Source organism: Manis pentadactyla, chromosome 2 (assembly GCF_030020395.1).
Source record: "Manis pentadactyla isolate mManPen7 chromosome 2, mManPen7.hap1, whole genome shotgun sequence".
In the NCBI taxonomy this organism is placed as follows: Eukaryota; Metazoa; Chordata; class Mammalia; order Pholidota; family Manidae; genus Manis; species Manis pentadactyla.
In genome coordinates this window covers 55,300,397-55,325,974 of record NC_080020.1, presented here as the reverse complement: position 1 = coordinate 55,325,974, position 25,578 = coordinate 55,300,397, and the positions used below count along the sequence as shown (strand labels likewise).

The window sequence follows — 25,578 nt, the reverse complement described above, 5'->3', positions numbered from 1 at the left end:
CAGGATTTGTAGTTGTCCCAAATTAGAAACAAACCAAATGCTCTTCAGCAGTAGAATGGACAGTGGCATATTCACACAACAGAACATTAAGTAATAATGAAACTATACAAACTAGAGTTACATACAACAAAATGATGGATCCTACAAACATGATCATGTAAAAAAAAAGTATCAAAAACAATACACACAGTATGACTCTTTCAAAGTTCAAAACCAGGAGAAACCAAACTACATTTTTAAGGGTGCATATAGGTGGTACAACAAAAATAAAAGCAATTCTCTCCATAGAGGCCAGGAATGTGATTTAATCTGGAGAGAGGGAGCTGCCTGGACCTGGGAGAGGGTACCTGGGCTGGGGGTCTCTGCGGGTCAGTGATGCTCTACTTGTTGACTTCAGAGATGCTTGCTTCACAACTGTATTACAACCGTACTTCCATGTGTTCTTTGCTTTTCTCTATTAGACGCACAACAAAATGTTTTAGAACATCAAGTGTTTTACATAATTCATTTAGTTCTCCACCCCCACCCCTCCGCCCCACCAACAGCCCATCTCCTATCTTCCATTCCGTGTTTGGAGAATACTTTCAAATGTATCATTAATCTTCGGAGGCATGAATATTCCAATCACTAATTCTCTTAGACTCTTCAGTGAAGTATATGAATGAAATATAGGAAGCAATGGAAACAGTAGCATTCAAAAGCAGCCAGTAGGAAGGAGTTGGGGAGTGGACTAAACATTCATTAGTATACATTTGAGCAAATTCCGTCATCTAAATCATCTAATAATGAGGTGTGCCAGTAACTTAATTTTCACATTAAGTCCAATTAATTACGTTATCCATGAGTGTGCTTCCCAGTATTTGTCTCTCTACATCCATGAACCCTGTATAGTAATCCAACTATTGATTTCGAATAGAAGAGGCACCAATATAAGCTTCACTGAAATCCAGTTATCAATGTCTTTCCTTCTTCACTTCAGTCAGTAAGTGACTCAGATGCAATATGTTATTTGAAATACACCAGAATCATTTCTGTTAACAAAAGCAATGTTACTGAGCTTTCTCCATTCACTTTGGTATTATTTATAAAAATCACCTTTGTTGGTAGCCACCAAGGCCCATCAAGGCAGCATCAATTTTTTTATAACACGTGCTCTTTAAAAACCTTTCATGGTCACCAATTTTTCATTTTCTATTATGTTGATCACTAAAAATTCCAAGGGAAAAAAGAATGTAAGACTGACTAGACTGCATTCCATAGGCATCATTTCTGGATGGTGCGTGAGAGCACCTGGGGACACACACATGTGCGCACACAAACACACACACCTGGGAGAGGGTACCTGGGCTGGAGTTCTCTGTGGGTCAGTGATGCTCTACTTCTTGACTTCAGAGATGCTTGCTTCACAACTGTATTACAACTGTACTTCCACGTGTTATATGCTTTTCTATATTAGACGCACAACAAAACTCTATATGCCACTGGAGAATTCAGGCTAGAGAAAGAGACCCATGGAGACCCATCAGCCTGGGTTAGCCAGGCAACACTGATGCTTCTGTTCACAGGCAATGTTGGTGCCTCTCATCTTCAGATCTCTCAAGCCATGCCAAACTATAGAAGAAGTACGAGAAACATCCATCAATCATGTAGTGAATAAACAGAGCTGAAAAAATTGCCCTTTGGCTGTTTCTCTTTTCTTGGACTGATGGCATCTATACCTAGTATTATTATTAATCAAGCAGAATCATAGGAAAGGGGATGTTCTTTTAGATTATTTCCTAGGGATGATTTTAGTTTTTTGAAGCTTACTTTCTGGAGATGGTTGCATTTCAGGGACCGAAGAAGCGATTTGCATATACTCAATGGCTCAAGAAACTGGGATTGATTTTCATAAGTAAAGTGCCCCAAATAGGAAACAACCAAATATCCACCATTGGTAGTATGGGTAAGTAAACTGTGGTTTATTCAGAGAAGGAAATGGATAGACTTGACCCTGACTGTTCATTTCAACTATAGATTATCAGACAAATCTATGGATTACTAGAAGGTTGTGACACCAGGTTTATCTAATTAAAAATGAAATGATAGGGGGGTGGAGCCAAAATGGTGGCGTGAGTAGAGCAGCGGAAATCTCCTCCCAAAACCACATATATTTATGAAAATATAACAAAGACAGCTCTTCCTAGAATAGAGACCAGAGGACACAGGACAACATCCGACCACATCCACACCTGTGAGAACCCAGCACCTCGCAAAGGGGGTAAGATACAAGCCCCGGCCTGGCGGGACCCAAGCGCCCCTACCCCAAGCTCCCAGCAGGAGGAGAGGAGTTGGAGCGGGGAGGGAGATGGAGCCCAGGACTGCTGAACACCCAGCCCCAGCCATCCGGACCAGAGCGAAGACACAGTGCGTGTGTGGGGTCCTGGATACTAGAGAAACAGGGCAGCAAGACTGGTGAGTGGGTCTCTGAGGCCGACGCACTAGGACAAAGAAAAGCGAGCAGCTTTTTTTTTTTTGGCAAGTGCTTTTTGGAAGTCTTAAAGGCACAGGGACCCCAAAACTGGATGGAAGTGTCCCGGGACACAGTCCAGAGGCAGGAAATCTGGGGATCTCTGGGCACTCTAACCCCCTGGGCAGCAGGGAGCACGGAGGCCCCTCAGGGAGATAAATAGCCTCCCAGCCGCTCCCCCTCCAAGGCGACTCCACCACTTTGGAGCAGGAGCCTGAACCAGGCCACACCCACAGCAACAGCAGAGATAAACTTCATAGCAGCCAGGCAGGAAGCAGAAGCCCTGTCTGCACACAGCTGCCCAGCACAAGCCACTAGAGGTCGCTGTTCTCCCAGGAGAGGAGGGCCACAAACCAACAAAAAGGGAAGTTCTTTCAGCCATCACTCGTCCCAGCTCTGCAAACTATTTCTATAACCATGAAAAGGCAAAATTACAGGCAGACAAAGATCACAGAGACAACACCAGAGAAGGAGACAGACCTAAACAGTCTTCCTGAAAAAGAATTCAAAACAAAAATCATAAACATGCTGATGGAGATGCAGAGAAATATGCAAGAACTAAGGGATGAAGTCTGGAGGGAGATCACAGATGCCAGAAAGGAGATTACAGAAATGAAACAAACTCTGGAAGGATTTATAAGCAGAATGGATAAGATGCAAGAGGCCATTGATGGAATTGAAACCAGAGAACAGGAACGCATAGAAGCGGACATAGAGAGAGATAAAAGGATCTACAGGAATGAAACAATATTAAGAGAACTGTGTGACCAATCCAAAAGGAACAATATCCGTATTATAGGGGTACCAGAAGAAGAAGAGAGAGGAAAAGGGATGGAAAGTATCTTGGAAGAAAAAATTGCTGAAAACTTCCCCAAACTGGGGGAGGAAATAATCAAATGGACATAGACCACGGAAATACACAGAACCCCCAACAGAAAGGATCCAAGGAGGACAACACCGAGACACATAATAATTAAAATGGCAAAGATCAAGGACAAGGAAAGAGTTTTAAAGGCAGCTAGAGAGAAAAGGTCACCTATAAAGGAAAACATATCAGGCTATCATCAGACTTCTCGACAGAAACCCTACAGGTCAGAAGAGAAAGGCATGATATATTTAATGCAATGAAACAGAAGGGCCTTGAACCAAGGATACTGTATCCAGAATGATTATCATTTAAATATGATGGAGGGATTAAACAATTCCCAGACAAAAAAAAGCTGAGGGAATTTGCCGCACACAAACCACCTCTACAGGGCATCTTACAGGGACTGCTCTAGATGGGAGCACTCCTAAAAAGAGCGCAGAACAAAACACCCAACATATGAAGAATGGAGGAGGAGGAATAACAAGGGAGAGAAAAAAAGAATCTCCCGACAGTGTATATAACAGCTCAATAAGCAAGCTAAGTTAGGCAGTAAGATACTAAAGAGGCTAACCTTGAACCTTTGGTAACCACGAATTTAAAGCCTGCAATGGCAATAAGTACATATCTTTCAATAGTCACCCTAAATGTAAATGGACTTAATTCACCAATCAAAAGACACAGAGTAATTGAATGGATAAAAAAGCAAGACCCATCTATATGCTGCTTACAAGAAACTCACCTCAAACCCAAAGACATGCACAGACTAAAAGTCAAGGGATGGAAAAACATATTTCAGGCAAATAACAGCGAGAAGAAAGCAGGGGTTGCAGTACTAATATCAGACAAAATAGACTTCAAAACAAAGAAAGTAACAAGAGATAAAGAAGGACACTACATAATGATAAAGGGCTCAGTCCAACACAAGGATATAACCATTCTAAATATATATGCACCCAACACAGGAGCACCATCATATGTGAAACAAATCCTAACAGAACTAAAGGGGGAAATAAACTGCAATGCATTCATTTTGGGAGACTTCAACATGCCACTCACCCCAAAGGATAGATCCACTGGGCAGAAAATAAGTAAGGACACGGAGGCACTGAACAACACACTAGAACAGATGGACCTAATAGACATCTATAGAACTCTACATCCAAAAGCAACAGGATACACATTCTTCTCAAGTGCACATGGAACATTCTCCAGAATAGACCACATACTAGCCCACAAAAAGAGCCTCAGTAAATTCCAAAATATTGAAATTCTACCAACCAACTTTTCAGACCACAAAGATTTAAAACTAGAAATAAATTCTACAAAGAAAACAAAAAGGCTCACAAACACATGGAGGCTTAACAACATGCTCCTAAATAATCAATGGATCTACGAACAAATTAAAATAGAGATCAAGGAATATATGGAAACAAATGACAACAACAACACAAAGCCCCAACTTCTGTGGGATGCAACGAAATCAGTCTTAAGAGGAAAGTATATAGCGATCCAGGCACACTTGAAGAAGGAAGAACAATCCCAAATGAATAGTCTACCATCACAATTATTGAAACTGGAAAAAGAAGAACAAATGAGGCCTAAAGTCAGCAGAAGGAGGGACATGATAAAGATCAGAGAAGAAATAAATAAAATTGAGAAGAATAAAACAATAGCAAAAATCGAAACCAAGAGATGGGTCTTTGAGAAAATAAAATAGATAAGCCTCTAGCCAGACTTATTAAGAGAAAAAGAGAATCAACACAAATCAACAGAATCAGAAATGAGAACAGAAAAATCACGACAGACTCCACAGAAAGACGAAGAATTATTAAAGACTACTATGAAAACCTATATGCCAACAAGCTGGAAAACCTAGAAGAAATGGACAACTTCCTAGAAAAATACAACCTTCCAAGACTGATGAAGGAAGAAACACAAAAGTTAAACAAACCAATTATAAGCAAAGAAATTGAAATGGTAATCAAAAAACTACCCAACAAAACCCCCGGGCCGGATGGATTTACCTCGGAATTTTATCAGACACACAGAGAAGACATAATACCCATTCTCCTTAAAGTTTTCCAAAAAATAGAAGAGGAGGGAATACTCCCAAACTCATTCTATGAAGCCAACATGACCCTAATACCAAAACCAGGCAAAGACCCCACCAAAAAAGAAAATTACAGACCAATATCTCTGATGAATGTAGATGCAAAAATACTCAATAAAATATTAGCAAACCGAATTCAAAAATATATCAAAAGGATCATACACAATGACCAAGTGGGATTCATCCCAGGGATGCAAGGATGGTACAACATTCGAAAGTCCATCAACATCATCCACCACATCAACAAAAAGAAAGACAAAAACCACATGATCATCTCCATAGATGCTGAAAAAGCATTTGACAAAATTCAACATCCATTCATGATAAAAACTCTCAGAAAAATGGGTATAGAGGGCAAGTACCTCAACATAATAGAGGCCATTTATGATAAACCCACAGCCAACATTATACTGAACAGCGAGAGGCTGAAAGCTTTTCCTCTGAGATCGGGAACTAGACAGGGATGCCCACTCTCCCCACTGTTATTTAACATAGTACTGGAGGTCCTAGCCACAGCAATCAGACAAAACAAAGAAATACAAGGAATCCAGATTGGTAAAGAAGAAGCTAAACTGTCACTATTTGCAGATGACATGATATTGTACATAAAAAACCCCAAAGACTCCACTCCAAAACTACTAGAACTAATATTGGAATACAGCAAAGTTGCAGGATACAAAATTAACACACAGAAATCTGTGGCATTCCTATATACTAACAATGAACCAATAGAAAGAGAAATCAGGAAAGCAACTCCATTCACAATTGCATCAAAAAGAATAAAATGCCTAGGAATAAACCTAACCAAAGAAGTGAAAGACCTATACCCTGAAAACTACAAGTCACTCTTAAGAGAAATTAAAGAGGTCACTAACAGATGGAAACTCATCCCATGCTCATGGCTAGGAAGAATTAATGTCATCAAAATGGCCATCCTGCCCAAAGCAATATACAGATTTGATGCAATCCCTATCAAATTACCAGAAATATTATTCAACAAACTGGAACAAATAATTCAAAAATTCATATGGAAACACCAAAGACCCTGAATAGCCAAAGCAATCCTGAGAAAGAAGAATAAAGTAGGGGGGATCTCACTCCCCATCTTCAAGCTCTACTACAAAGCCATAGTAATCAAGACAATTTGGTACTGGCACAAGAACAGAGTCACAGACCAGTGGAACAGATTAGAGACTCCAGACATTAACCCAAACATATATGGTCAATTAATATTTGATAAAGGAGCCATGGACATACAATGGCGAAATGACATTCTCTTCAACAGATGGTGCTGGCAAAACTGGGCAGCTACATGTAGGAGAATGAAACTGGACCACTGTCTAACCCCATACACAAAAGTAAATTTGAAATGGATCAAAGACCTGAATGTAAGTCATGAAACCATAAAACTCTTAGAAAAAAACATAGGCAAAAACCTCTTAGACATAAACATGAGTGACTTCTTCTTGAACATATCTCCCCGGGCAAGGAAAACAACAGCAAAAATGAACAAGTGGGACTATATTAAGCTGAAAAACTTCTGTACAGCAAAAGACACCATCAATAGAACAAAAAGGTACCCTACAGTATGGGAGAATATATTTGTAAATGACAGATCCGATAAAGGCTTGACATCCAAAATATATAAAGAGCTCACCACCTCAACAAACAAAAAACAAATAATCCAATTAAAAAATGGGTAGAGGAACTGAACAGACAGTTCTCCAAAAAGAAATACAGATGGCCAACAGACGTTTGAAAAGATGCTCCACATCGCTAATCATCAGAGAAATGCAAATTAAAACCACAATGAGATATCACCTCACACCAGTCAGGATGGCCACCATCCAAAAGACAAACAACAACAAATGCTGGCGAGGTTGTGGAGGAAGGGGAACCCGCCTACACTGCTGGTGGGAATGTAAATTAGTTCAACCATTGTGGAAAGCAGTATGGAGGTTCCTCAAAATGCTCAATATAGACTTACCATTTGACCCAGGAATTCCACTCCTAGGAATTTATGCTAAGAACGCAGCACTCAAGTTTGAAAAAGACAGATGCACCCCTATGTTTATCGCAGCACTATTTACAATAGCCAAGATATGGAAGCAACCTAAATGTCCATCAGTAGATGAATGGATAAAGAAGAGGTGGTACATATACACAATGGAATATTACTCAGCCATAAGAAGAAAAGAAATCCTACCATTTGCAACAACATGGATGGAGCTAGAGGGTATTATGCTCAGTGAAATAAGCAAGCAGAGAAAGAGAAATACCAAATGATTTCACTCATCTGTGGAGTATAAGAACAAAGGAAAAACTGAAGGAACAAAACAGCAGCAGAATCACAGAACCCAACAATGGACTAAAGGTACCAAAGGGAAAGGGACTGGGGAGGATGGGTGGGTAGGGAGGGATAAAGGGGGGGAAGAAGAAAGGGGGTTTTATGATTAGCTTGCATAATGGTGGGGTGGGAGAAAGGGGAGGGCTGTACAACACAGAGAAGACAAGTAGTGATTCTATAACATTTTGCTATGCTGATGGACAGTGACTGTAAAGGGGTTTGTGGGGGGGACGTGGTATAGGGGAGAGCCTAGTAAACATATTCTTCATGTAATTGTAGATTAATGATAACAAAAAAAAAAAAAAAAAAGAAAAGGGGGATTACTCCATGATAGGATAAAACTAACTGTAAATCAACAATTAATGCATGCTTTAAATATCCTTAATTTTGATCATTTAAAGGGTGTCAGATGATCAGCTATGGAAATACATTTTTCTGATAATATTCCTTTCTCTGAAAAAAAAAAAAAAGCAGTTCCTGTGTGGTGTTCTCCAATAAGTTCTTCACAATGGTATAAAGGGCATATGAAAGTGTGGGCAAAGGGTTTGTTTGTATTTATACAGAGGATCAAAACCTAATTTGGCTACACAGAAAATGAATTAAGATACGATATGAAGAAGAACTTCCAACATCAACATTCTCTGGAAGAGTCATTCCAGAAGATGATCATCAAAAAACTTCAACAAAGATCCTGGCGCTGTTGCAGTTACAGCTGCATTCATTCCACCGGTTCCTGGACTTGCCATTGGAATGAAGAAGGAGACATCTAAGCTGGCCTGTGCATACAGTAAAACAACAAATTTAACTGGTTCTATACTGTCGGAACTCAACCAAGAATTAGGAGAAGTGAAAGTTGCATTGCTCCAAAATCTTGTGACTACAGACTGCTGTTAAAAGAACATATGGGATGTGAACAGTTCCCAGGAATGTGTTGTTTTAATTTGCCTGATTTTTCTCAAACTATTCAAATTCAGTTAGACAATATCCATCATATCATTGATAAGTTTTCACAAATGCCTCGGGTTCCTAACTGGTTTTCTTGGTTTCACTGGAGATGGCTGGTAATTGTAGGTCTGCTTTGGTTATGTAGATGTATTCATATTATGTTAATGTGTGTACGCAATTTAATTAGTAGTTTAAAACCTATACATGCTTATGTTACTCTACAAGAAGATATGTCAAAGAAGTAATCATTCTTCCTATGTTTTCTTCCATCTGCTACTTCTATAGCTTTTCTTCTTCCTTCCTAATTACAACCCTTAAGTAGAATTCGTGCCTCATATCGAAATTACCGAGTATCATAATTCTTCCAAGTGGTAAAGATACCTCAAGACAAATGCTGGGCATAGAAGCCACAGGGCATAAATATGCAAAGAAGTAAAAAGCTAACCTTTTCAAACAATATTGCTTCTCTCTCACTTACCAACTTTACATTTCCCTGTATGGCCCCAGAAGATGACTGGTTAGCCAGAGACGGGTAAGATTCCTCAACGGAGGAACAACCTAAGACAGGCACAGTCGCAGGGGGGCCATCAGGTGAGAAATTGGGGATCAACAGAGGTGAGGCTTAGAACCTCACCCCCCCTGTTTTGAGAGAAATCTTCTGCATCTGTGGATGTTTTGTTGCCCTTGTCTAGCTTGGATTAATACTTAGTCTATAGGCACACACCTGATCATCTACATTTGCCCTCTTACAGCACTAAACTATGTTTTCTACCTTTATCTTGCATCTACCTACCACTTCAGCATTTTATTAAAAAAGAAAAAATAATAATAATAAGGGAGAAATGTGGGATTCACATATAAATCAAGTATAAAAATCAAACGAATATTCATATTTGACCTGATTGTTTATAGTTCATAATGCGTGATCAAAACCGAAAGTTTCTGTGATGACTGCCCTTGTACTGTTCACCATGTAACTTATTCACTATGTAAGAATTTGTTCACCATGTAAGAACTTGTTCGTTATGCTTCAGAAGATTGGAGACTGATGAGAATTAGGCTTGGGGTGGATTAATGATTGTGCATTGAGTCCCCTATACAGAATTTTATTGTTGCTAATAACCATTTGATCAATAAATATGAGAGATGCCCTCTCAAAAAAACAAAAAATTAAATGATAGTGAAAGGGACCCCCACTGCTTTACAGAACAGTTTAGTGGTCCTTTGATTCCTGTGGTAATGACATGACATATGTCACAAGAATTCTCACAGCTGTCTCAGTACCACATGGACAGCTGTCAGAATTCCAACAATGGTCAGATAGGAACCAAGCAATTAGGCAATGCTCTGCTCCCCGCGCAGAAGAGCAGGAGGGCAGGGCTGGTATGTTCTCCCACTGCTGCCACCTGCTTCGACATGGGATTGTGTAAACTCTGCTTTACATGCAGCTAATTTCCGCTACCAAATGGGTAGGGAACCATGCATCTAACTTTAGCAATTTTTCATAATCAGTCAATTTAAATAAGGAATAAACATTTTTCTTTTAAAGCTTAATAAAGTATTTGATGTAAAGTAATTTATTATATATACAAGCATTTTGAGGCATATTAATAAAATAAATGTTTTATTTATTGATGAGTGAAGCCACTGTTTTAACTTATGAAACAGGATATCCAAATTCAGTTGGGGACCTCCATGTGGTCCTACAATCCCAGCTCACTGCCAGCCCACCCAAAGACAACCACCACTCTGAAATTCTGCAGTTATAACCTTTTTCTTTTCCCTTTTTATAAATATACTTTATCATTAATTAATAGCTTACTTAATTTTGCTTGCTTTCACTTTATTCTAGGATAGAAATCACTCCTGGTTTTCTCCCAACCTCTCAGATTATTCTATCACAGTTTCCTTTTAAGAGTTTCCTTCCTCTCCTTGGCTTCCAAATGTTGGGAGTGCCCAAAGACAGTCTTTTGGCTTCTTTTTCTATCTAAACTAGTGGATGATGACCAAGAGTGATGATTTCAGACACCCGCATGGCTTTACATGCCATCTACATACCTCTTCTCTGAACTCCTGTATCTATGTATTCAATATACTCACTTGAATGTTTAATGAATATCTCAATATTTACATATCCAAAACTGAGCCTTTAATATTCTCCTTCAAAATTTCTTTCTCCATGAATGGAAGCTCCAGTACCTACTTAAAAATTGCCTTTCCCCATTCTCTTTTATGTTCTGCAAGATTAGACAGAGATGCCAGAAACTCTTATACTATTCCTTTGTCGTAACCTCAATCCTCCACATGAAAATTAACCATACATAAAAGCCATTTTTCAATTTTCCTTTTACTTTACTCAGATTTACCTTTGAATTTATGAATTCTCCCTGTAGCTGAATCTCCACTTCTACTCAAGTCTTCCATTTTAATTTTCAATTATATAATTTTTTTCACTTCTAAACATCCTATTTAGATCTTTAAAAATATTTATTTTTAGTTTCTTTTTCCTTATATTTAAAATAACTTGGAATATAGCAAACATTTTTTATTATGTACCTGAAAACTTAATATTGAAGCCTTTGAGGATATGTATTAGTTGTTTTCCTGTCGATGTGCACTAACGCTGGCTTATTTTCAGCTCTCTGTGGTTTTAGATTGTGAGCTCACATTTGTTGGCACTTTGTGGGATTTCTTTTGAGGCCTGAATTGGGGGTACCTTTCTCCAGGAATAATGTTTGGCTTCTTTTATCAGGGTATAAGCACTCCTGAAATGAATCCTTTTAAAAATACAATTATAAGAGACACAAACTATGCAAATAGTGTAGGTATTAAGCAATGTGAATGACGGTCAGTGGCTATTTTCAGTCGAATCTTTTAAAAGAAAACAACCCATGAATAGTCAAGGCTGAAAATGGCAAAAGTCTGCTTTTTCAGTTTTTCTTTTATTAGTTCAGTTTGTAAAAGGGTGTTGCCTTTTAGGTATCCTGGTTTAATGCGAGGTGGACACTTATTAACTCCCCATTATCCATAGGCCCAAAGTTCTGTACACATTTTCAAGCTCCTCCCTCTAGAGATGAAAGTTTAGTACATTCTCACCACTTTTACTCAATATAACACTAGAAGCACTAGCCACAGGAAAAGAAAAAAAGGGCATCCAAATTGGTAAGGGAGAAGTAAAATAGTCACTTTGAGGATGGCATGCTAAATATAGAAAACCCTAAAGACTTCACCAAAAAACTACCAGAATTAATAAATGAATTCAGTAAAGTTACAGGATATAAAATCAACATATAGAAATCTGTTGTATTTCTATATACCAATAATGAGCTAATAGAGAAATTAAGAAAACAATCCCATTTATAATTGCATAAAAAAGAATAAAATACCTAGGAATAAACATAACCAAGGTGAAAGACCTGTTCTTTGAAAACTTTAAGATACTGATGAAAGAGATTGATGACACAAATAAATGGAAAGATACTCCATGCTCATGGATAGGAAGAATTAATATCGTTGAAATGGCCGCTCTGCCCAAAGCAACCTATAGATTCAATGTAATCCCTATCAAAATACTAATGTCATTTTTCACTGAACTAGAGCAAATAATCCTAAAATTTGTCTGGAACCACAGAAAAACAGACTAGCCCAAGCAGTCATGAAAAGAGAACAAAGCTGGGGGTATCACACCCTGTGACTTCAAACTATACTAAAAAGCTACATTATCCAAAACAGTATGGTACTGGCACAGAAACAGATATGTAAACCAATGGGACAGAATAAAAGCCCAGAAATAAACCCATGCCCATATGGTCAATTAACATATGACAAAGGAGGCAAGATTATACAATGGGGAAAAGAGAATCTCTTCAATAAATGGTGTTGGGAAAACTCAACAATTACATGCAGAAGAATGAAACTGGATCACTGTCTTATATTTAGGTCTTTAATCAATTTTGGGTTTATTTTTTGTATGGGGTAAAACAGACCTCTAAGACATGACACTATAAAACTCCTAGAAGAAAACATAGGTCGTAAACTCTTGAACATTAGCATTAATTTTTTTCTGGATACATCTGTCCAGTTGGGAAACAAAAGCAAAAATAAACCGTAGGACTACATCAAACTAAAAAGCTTCTGCACAGCAAAAGAAATCATCAGCAAAATGAAAAGGCAACCTGCTGTATGGGAGAATGTATTTATAAATGATAGATCTGATAAGGGGCTAATATCCAAATTATACAAAGAACTCATAAAACTCATCACCAATAATAATAATAATAATAATAGTAACAATTAAAAATGGGCAAAGAACTTGAACAAACATTTTTCCAAAGAGGACATACAGATGGTCAACAGATACATGAAAAGATGCTCAACATCACTAATCATCAGGTAAATGCAAATCAAAACTATAATGAGGTATCATCTCACACCAGTCAGAATGGCAAATATCAACAAGATAGGAAATAAAAAGTATTGGCAGAGATGTGGAAAAAGGGGACCCTTGTGCACTGCTGTGCGACTGCAAACTGGTGTAGCCACTACAAAACGCAGTGTGTAAGTTTCTCAAAAAACTGAAAATAGAAACACCATATGGCCCAGCAATTCCATTTCTGGGAATTTACCCATAGAAAACAAAATCACTAGTCTGAAAAGATACATGAACTCCTTTGTTTACGGCAGCATTATTTACAAGTCAACATATGGAAACAACTGAAATATCCATGGATAGATGAATGGGTAGAAAAGATGTGGTACATATATACAATAGAATATTACTCAACCATAAAAAGGAATGATATCTTGCCATTTGCACCAACATGGATGGACCTAGAAGGAATTCTGCTAAGTGAAGTCAGTCAGACAAAGACAAATACTGTATGATTTTACTTATATGTGGATTCTAAAAATTATTGAGAATGTTTGATATTTTGATCTGGGTGATGCTCACATAAGCATATACATGTCATAATTCATCAAGCTGTACACTAAGATTTGTGCATTTTATATGTACCTCAATATAAAAAAAACGGTTAACATGGATCAGAATCACTCTGAGGATTTTCTACAACAGATTGCTGGGTCTTGTTTCCTGAGTTTCTGACTTAGTAAGTCTGTGGTAGAGCCCAGGCATGTGCATTTCTAACAGGTTTCCAGGAGACACCGATATGATTGGTCTGGGCTCACACTTTGGGAACCATGCCTCGAGACCTGGGGTCAGCCAACATTTTCTGCAAAGGGCCAGATAGTGAATATTTTTGACGTTATGGGCCATATGGCTTTGTCAAAACTACCTACTCTGCTGTTTTAGCACAAAAGCAGCCATAGAATACATAAAATAAACAGATACATGTAGCTGTGTTTCAATGAAACTTTATTTACAAAAATAAGCACTGGTCATGTTTGGCCTGGGACCACAGTTTGCTGACCTCTCCTCTAAATTGGTGTTCTCCCTGATCCTGGCCACAGAGGTTTCTTATGCTTTCTTGCAAGCATATACAGTCATTTAGAAGGGTCTTAAAACTTTTAATGAAAAATTTTAGACATTACATAGCAGAAAATCAGGATCTTCATTCTGCCATATTTCCTGAAATAGAGGTCCGGCATTTAAATTTCTACTTGTTCAAAGACTTTAGGGCAAGACTTTTCTAGCAGATCTGATCTTTCCTACCAGTCCAATGTATTTTGTTGGCCTTCAAAAGCCTATGATTAGCCCTTTTTCCCCCTAGAACCTTTTTCTACACTCTGCCCCTACAGAACATACCCTTCTATTTTACTTAGTTAACTCAAATATCCTGAACTTGCTTTGCTGTCTCATTCCCCAATGGTTTTGTACATATTTTTCCATTTCCAGGTTGCCTTTCCTTCTTTCCCCACAATAAGTTTCACAAATTCCTTTTATTCTTTCAACCCTCATTAAAAGTTCCTCCTCTGTACAGCTGTTCCTTCCCAAAGCTGCTTTTCTGTCCTACATGTGCTCCCTCTATGTCCATCTTTACATCTATCGTACTGATATTGCTAATTTTCAAGAATGTCTCCTTGTTAGGTTGTGAAAAACGAGGAGGGAATAACTTCTACTTATCTTTAAATGTCTAGAGCGCGGCACATGTTTTTTACTCCACTTACTGTTGAAAAATTGAACAAATGGCTACATAAATGAATATTTAGGGAAGGGGATTTTAAACAAACCACTTGTTTAAACCCTTGAGGTTTTAATCTTATCTCAATAATCACTGGCCAAATTAGAATCTCCCAAAACCAGTTTTGTTTATTATTCTTGGTTAGCCAAACCTACATAAATAAAGTCCATAGTGAAACACACAAAGACATGGGCCACTGCATGCATCACACCCAACCAGCGAGGCCTTTAGAGAGGCTACTGTCTCTAAGATAAAACAAGACGACACAGCATTTTGTTTCTCTTTTATTGCAACCCATTGCAAGGTCAAAAGATTCACAGAAATATAGAAACTACAAACCGGGTGAATTTCCCTTATCCACTCAAAAAGACATTAAAGACAAAGGACCAGAATTTTCCACTACAGCAATATATTTCATAGTCTTTATTCTGAAAATACTGTTGACATTTTGGAGAGGATAAAAAGCCCTGCATCAAACGTGTTCACATATATTTATGACATTCTAAGCAAAAAAAAAAAAAGATAAGAAACTCTATACTGCCCAGAAAAATCATTTTAAGCCTCATTTTAAAGCATCTAATGAGAACACATTCAACAACCATCAGGAGATCACTCAAGGTGATGCTCTTTATGGCTGTTTTTTGAGATTAATGCTTTGAGGCTGTATGATGTATGTATCGATTTCTACAAATATACTGAAGCAGTTTTCCAGGTTATGTTGCATGAGGCTTTCTGGATTAGTCAACATTTTAAAGAATAAGTGCAAGTCCCCTGCCCCACCCCACCCCCCAAGCTAAAGCATGTCATAGTGCTATACTTTAGATTCAAACAATGCAACATTTAAAAAAAATCAATTATGCACTTCTGAAACAATTTGACAACCAAACTCTTAACACTCCAAAGATGACTGCAACTTTGAACTGAGATGGCACCATCTATGTTAGTGATGGCTCTCCCTTCTTTTGTCTTTTTTTTTCACTATTTAAAATAGAGTGTGACATATATAAAAATTAAACTTTTGCTTATTCACTCAAGCTACTATTACTATACATACTTTCTTATAAATTAGTTTTGGATTAAAAATCAGTTAAAATAGTGTGAATTAAGATAGTGGTGGGGGAAATGACTATGGAAACAATACCGTTTGATGTGTAAGAACTACAGTTTATTAACAGTTCATAGTTTTTTTCTTACACAAATTTTATTCCCTTCAAATTAAATTAGTAACCCATTCAGTGATGGAAAATATATTCTTGGTGCTTAGTGACTAGATTTTCCTAACTGATTGCGATTAAAAGCAAAAAACATGCCACATCAGGAACATGTTGACACAAACAAGGGAAATAGTTGTTTACAAAAAAGGAGTCATTATAAATAAGTGTATGGCATTTGAATGTGAAGTTATATTTTTTTGTTTCTTACAGTTAATATAATTTTATCAATATTGGGACTTATAGAAAGCAAAACTCAAACCTTACTATACCTGTTAAAGACAAAAAACCGTTATATCCACATTGGGGAAGAATAAATAGTAAAGTCACAAGTCAGGGTTTTGTGTCTAGTTCTACTCTGAAAGATAATCACTCTTTAGCTTAAAAAGGCTCCCTGCTGTCTTGATTATAAATCTAGACACAAGAAAGGTTATTTGAGCCTGAGTTCCCTACTACGAATTAATTGTAAAGATGTGTGAAATCAAAACATATATTCATTTACTGATAGATACTGTCTTAAGTGAAAGCTGGCAATCTTTAATTAAACAAAGAAATGCTTATTTCTGGCAAGCGTAAACAGAATCTTAACAGAAAGATTTTCTAATTTTTCCCCTTAACTCATACATTAACCAGGGATAAATCTTCGCAGTAGCATAAGAACTATTCAAGAAATGATAACATGCATATATCAAAAAATCTTTTCTAAAGCCCAAAGCAAAGAAAAAAAATCAATAGATTGTCTACTTATCTCACTCATCAGTCTTCTACTAATGTGACTACTGCCAATCTCAGAAATATACTTTCATAATTACTAAAATTAGCAAAAATATTAAATGATCTGTAGGCTTTTTTTTTAAAATAACTGCACACTATTAATTACATTGGTGACTTTAATGTGGATAGTGCTAGGATTAGCTTCAAATATCATTAAAGTATATCCAGACTAGTTACTACCCATGAAATAAAACCTTATACACTGTTAACATAAAACTCAACTGAAATCTCTAGTACTCAACAGAATGCATTTGTAGAAAAACGACTAATTAATTTTGTGAGCTGGCCAGGGAAATTCAGATTGTTACCTCCATATAAAAACTTCCCAAAAGGCTTTATTTCCTCTCTAGTCTCCAAGTCACTCACTAGATTGGTTAACTGAATTCACTGAGTTAGGCAGAGCCACAGTAGATGACACGTCCCTTCAGTGGCGTGGAGGAAGGCCTCTCTGTCAACAAATGATCTAGAAAGAAACTCCCTGGTGTGTGCTCACCACTTTGCACGTGTGTGTATATGCGACAATGTGAAAGCCTGTGTGTGTGTATGTGTCTGAAATTTGGAAAAGTACTGGTTTCCACACTTCTAGTTAGTGCAACATCCCTTCTGGCCTGGTTGTCATCTGTGGAAGTGCACAATTCTATTGCATCAGAAAAGAAGGAAGCTGCCTTCATTTTAGGGCATCTGCAAGTGGTAGTAATTAGAAGCTCAAAATAATAGATCCAATTTTTTTGATTCTATAGTAAAATATTTTTTTTAGAGGAAAAAGCCTTCAAACTTAAAACTAGGCTCGTGTCTTTCAACATCTTCAATTTTTAAGAAAAACATCAGCTCACCTGGGAACAAACAGCAATTGCGCTTATGCTATGCAGTATGCAAACAGGACACAAATACATACACTCAGGTACACGTGTAGACATGGAACAGTTAAAACCTTTCCATGAGATCACCCAACCCAAAATTTACAATTCCTCTCTGCCCAGAGGGACAATCCGAGCAGATGTGCACACGGGCAGGGTGTTAGGAGGAGGCAGCTGACATGTTGGGGGTCCAGCCCATCTGATAGGCTCTCTCCAAGGTCCTCTTGCAGTCTTGCAGGACAGTGCTGAAGGTGATGTGGGGGTATTGCTGCACGAGCTGCTCCACTGTCACTTCATTGACCTGCAACCGAAGAAGAGCTGTGTCAGGTACAGGGACCGCCAGAACCACCAGCTGCCCGGGCTCCCTGGTCTGTTTACAAGGCACCAAGAACCCCGCCTCATTCCTCCTCAGCACTGAGAGGAAGTGCTTTGTGAGGAGATACGGGTCCCTTTTCTGTCTGCCCTCCCTGATTTCCTAAGTACTACATTTGCCCTTGGAGTTTTTTTTAAAAGACATATGATCAAGAAATCGCATGCGTTTTCTAGAAGCATACATGACTGTGACTTGTCGCGATCTTAACAATGTCCCTTGAAAATCTAGTGCTTAGGAGGTAAGGCAGCAGTAAGCCAGCATTCTAATGTGGTTTGGACTTCACCATAAACGTGGCAGCTTTTTAAAGACAAACTGTAGACTGGTGGAGAGGATACATGGGATTCTAGATAGAAGTGTTGGGGAAATGTTTATTTTTCTTCCCTTTAAATGTAGGTATTGCAAACTTCAAGTTCCTTTGTGAAAAGGGCTGAAATGTGAGGAATCAATAATTAAAACATACATGGCTGGCAGGTCAGGGATGGCCCCAATAGACCTTAACCATCAAAGATACCACCTTGATTCTTGATTAGACAAGGCAATCAGACAGGCCTAATTAAAACTAACACCTTTACAATTGCTGTGCTGTGAAGGGATTAATTTGTCAATTATTTTTAAGCTGATTGCAGTTCATATCACAGAAGTAGACAGCTTCCTTCATCCTTTAGATAAATAAATGATTAACCTAAGAACCACAAATTTTAGGTAGCTTTATTTAAAATCTTTATTGAACACTTGGGCATTTTCAAATACATCAATATTTCATTTATACTGAGTAAGCTGGTCTGAAAGATGCTTGTGATACACATTTCTGTGTTCCCTCTCCATGTCTGTCCATTACTGAAAAAGATCAGGAACACCAGGAAAAATCTAAAATGACATCAAACTCTTGCTGTTTGCTTTGAAAGCCGCGACATTCAGTCATCTGCACTTTTCTCTAATAACATGGTTTTCTGCGTGATTTGGAAAACCATGTTATATATAATCTGTTTTTAAAAATTGAGAGTTGATATTTCAATGCTGTGTTGATGACAGTCTTTGTCAGAATATCTCTCTATTCAAGACTTTTATTTTATTCAAGACTCTAATCAACTTTCATTACAAATTCAACCAGGGTTCCAGTTAATTCTTTTTGTAATATAGATGTGATGCATAACACTTCATTTTCAAAAACATGAAAATAATTTTGAATAAAGAAGAAAAATCAAAATACATTAGAGCTGAGAACATGAGTTGATGGTCTTAAAAGGATTCTTAAGCAATATATTTTTAAAATTTATATTTGTTCTCCAAGTCTTCTTGAGTTGAAGCAACTTATAACAATACATTGAGACAGTCATGCATCCTCTAGCTCTGCCTCTCTCTTGCATATTTTCAATAGTATGCAGTCACCTAACCTAAATTCAGATGATTAAGCTGCCCAAGTTTCTTCTGACCTCAGGGCCTTTGCACATGCTGTTCTCTTTACCTGGAATAGTTTTAAATCCACTTTTCCCAAAAAACCCATTTTGGGTCTACTTCCTACTAAATCTTGAGTTCTTAGCTTTAGTGTCATTTCCCCAGGAATTGTGATCATTGGCTTGCCCCTACTCCCCTCCCTAAATGAGGTAAGGCATCCAGGGTATTTCCTCTTCCAACACTGCCTACTTCACCTACTTATGAAGTTAGTTTACAATTGGTTTAATGTCTATTTCTCCTGCTCCAAAGTAAGATCCACAAGAGCCATGATCATTTTTGTGTCCATGAGCTAGGCCCTGTTTTTAGTGAATGAGTGATGAAATAGTAACAAACTATAACAAAAAACAGAAACCCAAGCTCAAGGCCAGGCCAGACACTAACACACTAATCATGAGGATTAACAATTTCCTGAGTTATTCACATTCAGCTCGGGAATTTCCTCCGTCAGGAAACCTTCCCTAAGAAAGCTACGCCCGGGCTACGTCCCCACAGGGCTGGTCAGGTCCCCCTCTCCAGTGTTCCTGTGGCAGGCACCCTGCAAGGTTTGTCTTTTATTTAAGCACTTCCACATTCCATTGCAGTCATCTCTCTACTTGCCTATCTCTTCCACATGAACAGAAGCCTCTGGGGACCAGAGATTGTCTTTTATCTTTAAGGCCATTGAACTGGGCACAAAGTAGAGAAGAAACATGGCAACTGTGGTTCATACCATGGACTACAGAGTTGACCAGAATATATTTGAATCCTGGTTTCACTTTACTTCTTTAAAATTTGGTTTCCTCAACTGTAAAAACAGGAATAAAAGCGCTTATGCCATAGAATTGTTATAAGGATTAAATGTAATAATACACCCTGTATCATGACTGACTTTAAAAGGTCCCCAATTGCTAGCTCTCATTATTACAGCAGACCCTCAATAAATGATCACTGAGTACATGGGTTAATCAACAGTATGTTAGGGCAAACAATTCTCTAAGGTGATGCTCAATATTGTTCCATTTCTGGGATATTGCAGAAATAAACCTTGATAACATTAGTTGTAATGTCAAAATAAAATAATTACAGGGCAAGAAGTAACCTTTAAGACATAGTTCATATACAAGAAGAATCTATTGTATGTTAATGCTCTCTGTAGGAGATTCCAGAACTTTCCTAATGACACAGTTTGAGCTTTAAATACCCACACTCGGGAAATCCTCCCTTTTCTTTACCTTATGTTCCCAGGCTGCAGTTAGGTCACCTCCCTCCTGCCCTAAACACACCTGAAGGATACAGGTCCCCTTGAGGGAGAGCTGAAGTCACTAGGTCAGGGAGGAATCTCAGAAAATCTGCATCACATTGCAAAGGAGGTAAGGGTGGTCCAAGTCACCTAGTAGTCAAGGGATAACTAACTGAACGTAGATGAAAAAAGGATGGAGATGAGAAAAACCCACCATAAAGATGGGGACAGTCTTCTATGTTACATCTTTTCTAATCCACACTTGGGCTTGTACAGAGTTTTATATACTGAGAGGGTTGACAGGCTATTTGTTTTGGAGGTTCAATTTTTAAAAATAGAAAGTATTTCTCTGTGATAACTGTTTTGCAGGAAGAGAGATACAATGTACCTTAAGCAAACTAGGTACATGAAAATAACGATTTACAAAGTGTATCAATTAGGGGGTAACTGCTTCTCCTTGGTAAAGACTTTCACAGTAGGGCTACATTTATTTTGTCACCTCTTCTAATGTGTTTTACATATCCTTTGATTTACTAAAATTTGATTTACCAATTTCTGTTGCATAAAGTAAGGTACACCTGAAATTGAGAATGTAGAGTGCACTAGGTCTCCGGCTTTCATAGATGATGGCAAGAATAGACAGTATTTGGCTTTGCATAGCTGCATGAAAACCGGTACCGGGAATTCTTTGTGGCTATAATGTGTCTTCTAGGCAATTTTTTCCCTGACTGTGCTCTGTAAATTTTAGAGAACAAAACAGTGGGGAAAATGCAAATACTCCACTTTAGAGCTTTGTTGGGTATAAGTTATTCAGGGGAAATACATGTGCTCCCACTAGGGAAGGTTCTATTTTTTACTTACAGTGTCTCCTGGCAATACAGGGTGACACATTTTATACTAAAGTTATTTTCATTTACTCCTCAGAAGTACAAATTATGCTCACCTCTTTGTATAGATTCCATAAATACTTTGGTGCCTCTGAGAAAGAGTTTAGTGAAGACACCGGAAGGGTCCAAGTCATTTAAAATTGTTATGCCTACACGCCCATTTCTGCGGATGTTTTTTCATGCACAATGCCACTCGTTAGAATAAAAAGAACCATTCTCTGTTCCAACTCATAAAATGTATATAATATGAAAAATGAATATAAAGATGAATTTTTAAAAAAATTTCCCCATGATCCCTGGTTTTCTGTGTTCAATTTTTTTCCCTCTTTCTGAAAACTATCAATGGCAACTTCTCTATCATACTAGATTGAAAAATGCAGCATATTTTCCTAAGGAAATATGCAGTGCTGCCATTTGAAGAAATTACTGTGATTAAAAGGAAAAACACACATGCACCACAGCTTTTTTTTAAAAAAATAAGACTGGATTTTATAATTCTCTCCAAAGACTACATAACCATAATTTATATTTTTAAAATTATTATAACCCTTTTTAAGGTAGTAGCAATTTGTCTGGTATTTTAATCTATTTTGAGTTAACATCTATTAGCACTTCTTGAAAATGTGAGGCAAACTGGATGCTAATTAAGGTGAATCATACCATAGCTTCATTCTGTGGCAGCCGCTACCACGGAAGGGTGAGGAGAGAACCTTCAGAGTGTCCGAGATTCAGATGCACGAACTTCCCTAGACCATCAACTGTTTCTTCACCTTCTTATCAATACTTTCCCCAGAAAGTTGCAGATAAGTGAAAGCCTAGCCTGAATTATCTCCCCAATGATACCTATTGTTCAAAAGACATAATTTCTGATAAAAATTGCTGAAGAAACCATTTAAATTAAGTGATTCTTATTTCCTCTTTGTAAAATAGCATATTTCTTGTGAGGAGAAATATTTGACACCTGAGTACATTAAAATCACACTTAAGAATATAATAAAGCAATTAAAATCACCCTTTTTTTAAAAATGGAGAAAGTTTCCCTGCATAAAGTAAACACTGTTTAAAATACCATAAACAATAAAATGTATTGTGTGATTCCTAGACTGTTAAGTTCTCTGACAGTATGGAGTATTTTAGTCATCTCTTTGTTTTCAGTTCTATATATATTGTCTGGCATATTCTCATCTCATTAGAATAGAAGCTCATGAGACAGGAGTTTTTGTTGTTTCTGTTCACTGCCAAATCCCAGCACCAACAGAATGCCTAGTACACAGTAATTATTCAATACTTGTTGGCGAAATTAATATAGTAGTTGTTCCACGAATATGAAATGAGTAAACAAAACAGCACCAATGAATAGTGCATCAGAAATTGTGGACATAAGCTCACCTTGTTCCCAGACTGTTCCAGCTACAGTGGCAGCTGTCTCTAAAGTCTTGACATTATGGCAGCTCCAAAGTCCTTTAATCCTTTGAAGTTCATACCCAAGTGATTCTTTGTGCTACTCTCCTGTCCACTTGACATCACTGGGTGCCTCTGTCAAGACACCCCTTCCCTGGGGTTTCCAATCACTTTGCACAAGAGACCAAAGCAGCTCATGACTGTGGCTCAGCGGTTTCTGCTGGGTCAGGGGGCTGGCAGGCGATACTCAGGAAATGACTAGGCTATACTTCAGATGAGTGGAGGGCAGTAGCCCTCCTCATCGGAGATGAGAGGCACACTATACTGGGTGGGCGACACTGAGAAACATGCTCATGGTCACTGGACACAAGCCAGTTTCCAAAATGCTGCAAGAGCCCACGTGGTTCAAAACAGCCTATCCTTTAGCTTTTTGCTGCAGCAATGCCCTGCTCGGGGCCCAGACCCAGGAGGGCCACTCAGAAGATTATGAAATTCTGTGACATTTCAGGTCCTTTCTGATGTCACAGTCATCTGGTGGCAGAGGGGGAACTGTGGACAGGTCTTCTGATACAAAACAATGCCATTTCCACCCTCTGATTTCCTGTGTTTTAGCAATTCTATGCACCTTCACTGCTCCCTGGTGACAGATGGTGGCGGTGGTGCTCTTGCCACGGTGGTGTTTGGCATTTGTTGTCTCAGGGAGCATGTAGACAATAGTGTCAACAGATGGTGCATTCACAGACAGGGAAAAATTCTCCAACCAAAACTGCCCTGTGCTCCCCCCGAGAAGCACTGTACTCATCAGCATTAGGCTTTCAGGTGGTAGGAGATAAATCAAACACATTTCCTCTGCTCAGCATGGTTTATTTTGGCAAAATACTTGAAAATAATTTGTTCACTTTTCATCCCATTGGCTAATAAGGTAAAATCAAAGTATGTTCCCATTCCAGTAAGGATGTAGAAGGAGGGAAAAGTGAAAAGTGAGTAACTGCTATGGTCCAGGCATCTAAGCATGAATACCCTTTATTTAAGATGAACTGTGGCTTGGACAGAATTGGTATTTCATACAGGGTCACATGGCTAGTAAATGGCAGGCTGCATCTGAATCCAGGACTGCACAACACAAGTGTTCTCTGTGTGCCACATGGCCCTGGCACATAGGTGACAGTGTGGTGCAGGAAGTGCCAGACAGGGGACTAGCTGACCAATAAAATATTTGTTTTCCATCTAACATTACAGAAAAATGATCGCAGTTTACATGTAAATACATTTCAAAGTCCTTTACAATCTCTTCAAAATGGCTGCTCTGTGGGAATGTAACTTATAATGGATCTCGCTTGGCCTGTGGAATATTCTGTTGTGGAGCTGTGGTTATGGGAGACTTTGAAGCATGACCGATACGTGAGGAAGCTGCAGGCCAAACAAGGGGTCTTTGGCAGGCATGGCTGCCCCAGGCCTCCAACTGGCATTGCTGTCTCTCTAGTCTCCCGACCATCAAAACACTTTTCTGTGTCCCAGGGTAGAATGGCCAGCACAACACATATGGCCCTTGCTGTCCTGCAGCCAGTGGGGGCTGGGGAGTGGGAGAGACAGACAGTTACACCAGCCACAGCAAAGCTGGAGGTCCCCGTGGACAGGAGAACTTAGTAGGTACCTGGCCCTCTGCAGGAGGGCTGAAAAAGCTTTCCAAAGGAAATGACATACGGGTAGATTTCTGAAGGCCAGGGAGGCATCAGCCTGTGCACCACATGCACTGAATAGACACATACTTCAAGGAAGAAAGGAAACCTGCTTGTGAGCTAAATAAAACAATCTGTCCTTTACTCTGTAAGCTTCGTAAGGCAATCTTTCTTAAACCCAATTAACAAACTCAAGTGTATAACTGAAGTAGTTCTTGTTTCAAAGAGCACTTTTCTGAGGCGGAGGGGGAGAAAATGGGTTCCCCCATCTGCAGGTGGGAAAAGTGAGGAGCCCACTCCACATCTATGAAGGTGTTGCAAATAGCACACTCAACTGCTGCCTCCTGAATCAGGGCCCTTGCCCTCACGCCGGGCTGTCATTCTTCACAGACTCCCTGGGCAATGTCACTCACTGCTAACAGCCCCAGAGGCTGACTCCTGGCCACCCAGAGGCACAGTGTTGTCTCTCAGGCAGAACACCCCCAGAATCTGCTTCTCTCTGGGAGCTGTACTGCTATCCATGGAAACTGGCATTCACCAGGTGTCAGCAAAAGTCATCGTGGACAATGCATATTAAAATCAGACCCAACTGCTCTTTCAGCAAGTGCCCACTGGCCCCAAGATGGGCACATATTAACATGGATAAAATAAGGGTAATCTGAATTTTAGTAATACCTCAAATTTGTATGTAAATGAGATGAGTCATCTAAGTGCAGTTAAAAATATTCTAAATAGGACACTAAGAAAAGAATGAAAGAGCAGATGATACATTGCTTTTTCCAGGACCCTGGACAGCTGACGAC

At 38.6% G+C, this 25,578-nt stretch overlaps 1 protein-coding gene across 1 annotated transcript in view; it reads right to left on the bottom strand.

Moving 5' to 3' along the window:
• Positions 1–15,189: 15,189 nt before the first annotated feature.
• Positions 15,190–25,578, bottom strand: part of FBXL17 (F-box and leucine rich repeat protein 17) — a 602,098-nt gene continuing 591,709 nt past the window's right edge. The window contains exon 9 of the mRNA XM_036886821.2: positions 15,190–18,062. Coding sequence (XP_036742716.2) covers positions 17,922–18,062 — 141 coding nt within the window. The 3' untranslated portion in view covers positions 15,190–17,921. The remainder of the gene's footprint in view (positions 18,063–25,578) is intronic.